General features: G+C 41.2%; 1 protein-coding gene across 2 annotated transcripts in view; it reads left to right on the top strand.

The window, feature by feature from the left end:
• Positions 1 to 234: 234 nt before the first annotated feature.
• The window catches only part of BRWD1 (bromodomain and WD repeat domain containing 1), a 44,253-nt gene continuing 36,133 nt past the window's right edge, over positions 235 to 8,354 (top strand). For both annotated transcript variants that reach the window (XM_083438761.1, XM_083438760.1), the window contains exons 1-7: positions 235 to 586; positions 807 to 865; positions 1,034 to 1,063; positions 1,264 to 1,323; positions 4,754 to 4,904; positions 6,372 to 6,470; positions 7,832 to 7,992. In XM_083438761.1, coding sequence (XP_083294887.1) covers positions 430 to 586; positions 807 to 865; positions 1,034 to 1,063; positions 1,264 to 1,323; positions 4,754 to 4,904; positions 6,372 to 6,470; positions 7,832 to 7,992 — 717 coding nt within the window. In that variant the 5' untranslated portion in view covers positions 235 to 429. The remainder of the gene's footprint in view (positions 587 to 806; positions 866 to 1,033; positions 1,064 to 1,263; positions 1,324 to 4,753; positions 4,905 to 6,371; positions 6,471 to 7,831; positions 7,993 to 8,354) is intronic.

The raw sequence follows: 8,354 nt of genomic DNA, 5'->3' as shown, positions 1-8,354 counted from the left end.
GCCGCATCTCCTTCCGCGCTCAGCCATCACAGCCTTTCACCAACCACCGCCACCCTTCAAGTAAATCAACCTCTTTACTACACAACGATACATGAGTGGCGTTTCATAAGCTTGCGGTCTCTGTGTGTTTTTTAAACTTTTAAACGCAACCATTTTGTTCGCTCCAAAGGGGACTATTTCACCCCTCCCACCCTTTTCCTTCCCTATCCACTCCGCCCCGCCTTTCCTCGGAGTTACGTCAGAGGCGCGCGGGGCGCCTCAGCAGTAATGGCAGCGGGGCTGGGCAGGGATTAATGTAGAGCGCGGCAGTGGCGGCGTCGAAGGGTGGTGCGCAGACGGCGGACGTGCGCGCTCCCGCCCGCCGGACCTCTCCCTCATACATACAAATAGAGCAAAGGCGCGTGGGGGAGGGGAAGCGCTGATAGGATTATGTCGAGCCAGGCCTGGGCCGCCGCCGCGCCAGACAGAGCCCTCAGCCCTAATCTCCTCCTGGCAACAGCGGCCGCTGCGGATATGGCCGAGCCCTTGCCGGCCTCCAATTCTCCTTTGGGCGCCGGCAGCGGCCCTCTGCCGCTCATTGAATCAGGTAATGCGAAGAGTGAGCGCCGGCTTGGTGAGGAGAGCGAGAGGATGGAAGAGCCGGCCGAGGCGAGCGCTCGCCGTCTCCGCCGCCATCTTACTGAGCCTGGTTATGAGTTACAGTCACCTAAGGGGGATCCCCCAACCCGCCCCCCCCCGCCGCCCTCCCCATCCCCCAACGAAGCCCGGCTTCGACTTCATCTCTCCTCTTTTTCTCCTTCTCGCAGAACTGTACTTCCTCATAGCTCGGTTCTTGAGCACTGGGCCTTGCAGGAGGACGGCGGAGGTGAGTTGTTCTTCGCCTGCACCCTCTGCACTGCCCCCACCCCACCCCCGCGAAGGGCGGCTTCATAGCGCCCCCCTTCACTTTGGTCAGAAGCGGCGCTTCAAAAAGCAAACGCGAACACAAAACCTCCACCAGTGCCAAATACCAGCTTCTTTTTTCCCCTTACAGGTGCTAGTGCAGGAACTGGAACAGTACCAGGTCTGTGAGACTACTCATTTTTAAAAAAAAATAATTTCCTTTTATGCCACTCGCTTTTACCCCGCTTTTTTTTTAATAATCCCAATGTCTTTTAGAGATGGAAACTCTGCCATCTGTGCAAGCATTTGTAATAGCTTTCTTTTGTGCCCCGTTCGTTCCAATTCATCTGGCTTTTCTCTCCTTCCCCCTTTCAATTTTAGTTGCTCCCTAAAAGGTTGGATTGGGAAGGAAGAGAACATTGCAGAAGTTATGAAGACTTGGTGAGACTTTTGTTGTTTAAAAAAAGGAAAAAACCCAAACAAGATTTGGATTGTTGAGGGGGGAGGGGATCAACAGTATTTGCTTTTTCAAACTAATCGTGCTATTTTTCATGCTTTTAAAAGCCTGTGTTGTTTTATGGAAGGTATTTATTATTGTGCTAGTCAACAGAAGCCATAAATGGGGACTCTGGGAACAGAGGATGTTGTCATCTTGAGAGGAGGCGGGGTGTGTGTCATCAGGGCTTGTTAGGATAAAGCAGTCTGAAAAAGAACCTTTATTTCTTGGTTTCTACAGAAGATTTGCTAAATAACCTTAATCTGACAATATTTTATTGTTGGTTACCCCAAAATATGCTTTCCTCAGAAGATAAGAGCTGGCTTCCACTAGATGGTTGAGTTGTTTAATGGCTTCAAATTTACATTGAACCGCTTGGATTAGGATTTAAATAAGTGTTCTGAAGATTCAGTATATTTTTAATAGATGCTTATTATTCTCTTCACAACAAACAACAAGCTCTTCCATGTGGATTTGGAAGCTGGTGGGGAAATGAGCAGGACTTGAAATGCTGTACTGTAGGGTCAGACTCTTGCATCTGCTTTGTTCTTCAGCAGCTCACCCTCCTCCCTCCAAATGTTAGATTGTTAAAAGCTTGAATTGCTTAAAAAAATATTATACACCACAATCCTAAATGTATTTTTTTAAGTACCATGGATTGTAATGGACTTTCCTTCATTTAGTATTCTTAGGTTTGCACTGAGTTTCATATGGGATTCTTTATTTTTGGAAGCTTAGATGTGAATTATAAGAGGAAACATTCCTCTTTTAGTTGAGAAAAATGCCACCGGAATTTTTAATGTGATGGTAATATGACATTTTCAGTTTTGTAGGATTTCTAAGTAGAGGTGCATAAGATGAGCTCCCTGGTTCTCCAGAGGTGGTGAACATATGGCATAGAGGGTTACACTGGGACAAAACTGCTTGTTATGTTACATTGAGGCAGGAAACAGTTTTTGCTGCATGAGCAGCCAAGCCTGAGTGAGGACTGCAACATATTATTGTGAAACATTGTGTCCCCCCTTTTTTAAAAAAAGGCTACTTTGCTTGCATAAAAAATTGACATTACTCTTTGTTTAGCTTAAAATGTTTTTAAACAATTCTGTTTTCATGTCTGTGAGTTTGGGTCTGAAAAGGAAATGATAGATATAATTCAGTCAGTTGAGAGAAATGGAAAAAGTTTTCATAGATTTTAAATACTAAAAATATATTGCTGCTGTACTACATTAAATGCTTACAGAAATATTAAATAGATACCTGCAAGAAAATTTTAGTTGAGTAAATGGAATATCTAGAGCAGGGGTGCCAACTTGAATAAAATATTGGGGAAGGGGCACAGGTAAGCCCTGCCCATCATAATCCGTTACAAGGCACAGTGCACACACATCATTTGAATGGCAGTGCCCGTCAGTTAGGGGGCGGGAGAGAAGAGACCTCTGCCCCTAGGAGTTAGCACCTATGGTCTAGAGCAGTGTTTCCCATATGGCCCTCTGGGAGGCCCCAGGATATTCCAAGGGGGCCCCAGGTGAAAATCGTGTAAATGGGGGTTAGCAGCATGAGGATAGCCATAGAGGGTAGTGAGAAGTGGAAGAAAAAAATCTTTTTTTAAATAACCAGGCAATCAGGATTTTTTTATTTATCTGCTTGGCCAAACACAAGCAGGTAAGGGGGTGGCCCACCAGGGGTTGAAATCCACCTCAGCCCCTAGCTGAGCAGGGCGGTCTTGTGCTGCTGACTTGCATCTAGTAAATAACTAAGTGTCTACTCAGAAGAAAGCCACACTGAGTTCATTGGGCCTGGTAAGCTTGTGTGGGGCTACAAGCAGCCAGAGGTCCTCTGAACGATAAGATCTTTTTCAGACAGGACAGTGAGGAGCACTTGCTTTTTAAAATTCTCCCATATATACAGAATTCCCTGTGCCCCTTTTGGACAGTATCTGTAGGATTTCCTGTGTCAAATAACTGGGGTAAAATAAGTGTTGTTTACTTTTTACAATACATGGAAGATAGATCTCCTTCGGGAGGTTCTGGATTTTCCTTTCTTGGAGGTTTATAAGGAGAGGTAGGATGGCCATCTGTCATGGAGGCATTAGCATCCATGTTTTCTGCTTCAACAATATTTTATTATATTCCTATCATTCTATGTAATTGTATTTTGTATAAATTATAAAAATTATAAATAAAACACGTTCTGTTTACAAACAAAACATTTAAACAACTGCTTTTCTACTTGTAGGATGGGGGGCGGGACATGGGCATAGCCAGGATTTTATTTAGGGTGCAGGCTTTGGTTGGGGGAGGCAGAACTTCAGATTTGTATTGATTTTTAATTATTGGGGGGCAGTTGCCCCCTGTCTCCCCCCCCCCGGCTATACCCATGGGGTGCCACAGGAAGGAAACAAGGTGGGAAGGTGGCCATGGTAGGAAAAAGGTTGGGAAACACTGATCTAGAGAATTGCACCTTGGAACAGGATTCAAGATATAACATCAGGATCTTTTTTTGGGGGGGGGGTTTAAGTTGTTTGAGAGAATAATGCATTGCTCTAGTTTAAAAGTAATGTGCATATAGTGTGTATTGTTTATATAATTGTGTGGTTTTGGTTTATCTTGTTCTTGTACTTACAATTTAACTTCATTAGATTCATGCTAGATGAAAAATGGGAGAGGTTATAGTCAAATTAAAATTGATGTAATGAAGGTGGAAGGAGAAAGCATGGCTTAGTTAGTGCAGGCCTGGTTGGTACCTCATTTAAGCCACAGTTAAAATAAACTGTGGATCATAAAACAAAATTCCTGTTCACTGCAGCAGTGCTGTGGACTGGGGAGTAAAAAGTTGTACGTAGTTTGATCTTCAAGAAATTTAAGTGAATGAGAAAGCTCATAGATTTAATAGTCCAAAGTTAAGTTGGACTTACAGTTGCAGTATAATACAAAACACTAGTTCATCTACTTGTTTGCCATTCCATTTTTAAAGTTTCTAAAGTAACTTATAACTACAGTAAATAGTAGCAAAAAAACTAGAATCGAAATAAAATGCAAAACATTGGAATAAAAGCAACATTGAAATGATTTAGTTAGCAATTAAAAGCGTAGGTCTTTTCCAGAACAACATTAAAGTAAGCACTGGGAGAACATCCTGTGTACAGTCCCTTCTCCCTAGTTTGTGAGTATACCTGGAGGGGGCCTCCAAGGATTACTTTACTTATTAGGAGTTTGTCAAGCGATTTTAAGCAACAGTGAAATGAGGTCAAGTTTGTTTCTTGTTTTTTCTCACATAATTAATAAATTACTAATTCTAAAATGTTTAGCCTATGTAAATAATTGTTATTTTTGTATTAGGTTATATTAACTTGTTTTAATCCTATTTGTGTGTTAGGTCTTGTCTAACAAACATGTGGCTCCTGATCACTTGCTGCAAATTTGCAGGCGGATTGGCCCTATACTGGATAAAGAGATTCCACCCAGCATTCCGAGAGTGAACTCTTTATTGGGTGCAGGCAAGCAGTCCTTACTGCGAACTGCAAAAGGTATATTTTGACTTTTTAATGTGGCTTGGTGTGTTCAATTCTAGTGACTATATATGAACCTTGCATTGGTACAAGTATGTACTGAAACTTCCAAGACTAGGATGCATGAACTTGTCACCCATTTAATACATGCTGTCAGCACAGATCCAGCTTTGAGCTCCTCCTTTCACAGACATAGTGGTTATTGATATTTTGGTTTAGAGGTTTATTCTAGGAGATCAAAAGAAAACCTTATGTAGAATACAATTATCTGCTTCAAACACAGAATCTGAGATCTTCAAATAAAGGGTGGTATACATTTTTTTCATGGGGGTGGGATTACAAGTCTAGTTACGTAATACCATCTCCACAAAAAACATTACTTTGAGTTTTTAGTGTCATTTCAAGCAGATTCTTAAGACATTAATAGTTAATATAGGTTCTCCAGAGACAAGTGGAGGGAGAGAATTGTTACCTTCCCTTACATATGAAAAGAAAGGGGACCAGGTTTCAACAAAAGTGTCTCTTTGTAACTACCTTTCTAAGTGTCTCTTTGTAAGCTACCTTTCTAAGCCCTTAGTCATTCTGAGATAGGCACATGTTGCAAATGTTGTTGAACCATACTTTGAGGGGTAGCTCAGCCTGAGATTTCTGAAATTATGTTATCACAAAATGCATGACCATCAGTAGAAAGAAAACTTAAAGCTGCTTCACCCTAAGTGAAAGTACAGCACCATAAGTTGCTGTAGTTGTAACAGGTTTTTTTTTGGGGGGGGGGGATATGAGAAAGAAACCTATAAATACTTGGCTGAGAACCTGTGAAGTGAAACTGCTTTGTACTTTGCTTATGTTTCTCCTTGTATTACACAACTGCTCTTTCCTCATTTTTCTTCTCACTTAAGAACACAGAGTAGCTAACAATGCAAAACATCTTCGTATAGCAGCTCATTTGTGTATATGTTAGTTACATCTCTAGGGATAGCTAATGGCCAAGAGCTTCCTAGTATACTAAGCACAACTGCTTCTTTTTATAAAGTGAAGAGGAAATATCCTTGGTTATCAAGAATAAATATTCACAATTGGAGAAGTGAGTAGAGAAATAATAAGGAACATAAAACAGGAAAATGCAAAATCAACCAAGTGGGCACAGTGAATGTTCATTTTAGTGAATGATCAGGATACCGTATCCTGCAGTCAGGGGCTGGCGCTTGGGGTTTGTAAAACATAAAACTATTGAAACCATTGTTCTGTAACTAATGCTTGATATAGAGTGTCCCCAAAAGTACAGGAGTCCTTAGTTCAATATGTTATTGATAGAGCCATTGATTGAAGTTTTAAAATACTAAAGGTAGGTGTAACATGCTTCTAGTTAAACCAGGCCATTTTAAAAAAGTGAACTTTTAAAGCATTAAAGACTCTTAAATTTTGAAATAGTGTTTGAATAAATTTTCTGAGTAACTCTGCGTTCAACTGAAATGCAATTTGCAGATTCCAGAAATCCCATTTGGAAAGGCTCAGTCATTGCTACCCTTCATAGAGGAAGACCTCCAGAAATTCCTGTTAACTGTGACAAAGCACCAAGTTTTGGTAAGTTTATCTTTCGCTTATTAACCTACTATGTTCTCAGTTTTTTCACTTCTGGTTTCTTCTGGTTTCTTTGTTTTATACTGGCTGTTTTGTTTTTTGTGCCCTGCCACAGTAGGGGTAAGAAACTGAAACTGTAAAATAAGGAAATAATTCACAGCATGAAAGATGGGAACAAACTACCATATGTTCACACTAATGCTTATATATTAAAATAGCTGGTATTAGTTATGCTGAACTTTACTTAAAAGTAAAATAATGGGAGAAGCAACTCTTACCGGGTACAACTCCTACAGCAAGCATTTTGTCCTTTTCCCAGCTGTTTATATTATAATATACTTCTGCAATACCACATAGCCATTTGAGGTGGACATTCCCCAGAGGCTCATGGAGGACAGCTTTAACACTGGGATGGCTCCTCTCTGACTGGGCAGGCAGGGCCAGATGTAGATGCTTGCTGGAGGATTTCACATTCTCCTGTCTTTTGAGCTTGGCACTGACATAAATCAGTGCCTAATTTCAGCGACTTCCCCTTATTTTTCTTGTTTTTCTTTCTCTTTCAATTTCCCCTTATTTTGAAGCTTTATTCCATTTTTGTTCTGGTGGATCCCCCCCCCCCCCCCCCCACAAATTTCAACAGGGGAGGAGGACAAAGGCAGGCTCAGCTGAACCTGGGAGAAAGAGCCACACAGCTCTTTGAGGAAAAGTTCCCCCAAGGCCCAGGCTCTCTAGGGAGCAGGAAGAGCTGCACATCTGGTTACTGTGGTTCCAGCAGGCTCCTTCTTCCCAGCTGATGTGCATGGCAGTGCAGTAGCAGCAAAGGGCTTCCCGCCTCCCATATCATGGGGGAATACATACCTCCACAAAGTTTATGCCTTTGCAAGTGAAAGTGAAACATGAGTAGAGATTCCTGAGAAAAGTGGTAAGGCCTATTGCCTATTTTTAATCATGCCACAGCGCACATAAAGAAATAGGTGCATCGTGCATGCAGGTGGCCTTTGCCACCTAGAAAGAAGGAAAGATGATGGATAAACATTCAGGAATTTTTATTAGTTGAAAAGCTACGAAAGGAGGATATTTGTGATAGCTCAGAATATATTCCAGATCCTAACCCTGGTAGCATCTCCGGTTCAAAGGATCAAGTGGCAGATGGTTCTGCCATGAGATCCCAGAGAGTTGCTGTGTCAGTAGACTGGGCTAGATAGACAAATAGTTTGACCTGGTGTAGGGCAGTTTCTTACGTTATTGTTTTGAAGTTTTTTTAGAGTACTCCAACCAGCATAATTGCCTTAAATTCAGGTTTACATCGGCATGATGACTTTTTGAAAAATCCTTAATGAATGTTTGACTTATTTCTCTTCTAGTGGAAGTAAATTATGCAAAACAGTTGACCGGATGTACAAGATCCAGTTCTATATTCCAAGGCAACATGTATCAGCATATGAAGATGCACAGAAGAATTCTTGGTCACCTCTCAGCAGTTTACTGTGTGGTATTTGATAGGACTGGACACAGGATATTCACTGTGAGTTTCTGTGCATTCTGAAATTTTGTCCCCTGTAGGAAAAAGTGAACTGTAGCAGAACCACCCATCTTTGTTAACGTATTTTACATGCATTGAGAGGTAAACAACTACTTCTGTGACAATTGTTCACTTACTCTTTTGGTTACTGCTTTTTGATGTCTGTCCCTTGAAATGATTTATCTTTTATTTCTCTAAAATAGATGTGTATTTTTGCTGAATTTATATTCTGTTCTGTTTAGAGTGGTTTTGTGTAGAATGGTCTACAGATGTAATGTTTTTATAATTTTCAGTTTTACCCTAACCTTGGGACCTTATGGTGAAGGCTGGTTTAAAAAAACTTACAAAATTAAAAATAATATTAT

This window comes from Podarcis tiliguerta (assembly GCF_965153285.1).
Source record: "Podarcis tiliguerta genome assembly, chromosome: 4".
In the NCBI taxonomy this organism is placed as follows: domain Eukaryota; kingdom Metazoa; phylum Chordata; class Lepidosauria; order Squamata; family Lacertidae; genus Podarcis; species Podarcis tiliguerta.
Note: the sequence above shows the minus strand (reverse complement) of the source record. Positions and strands in the feature narration are given on the sequence as shown.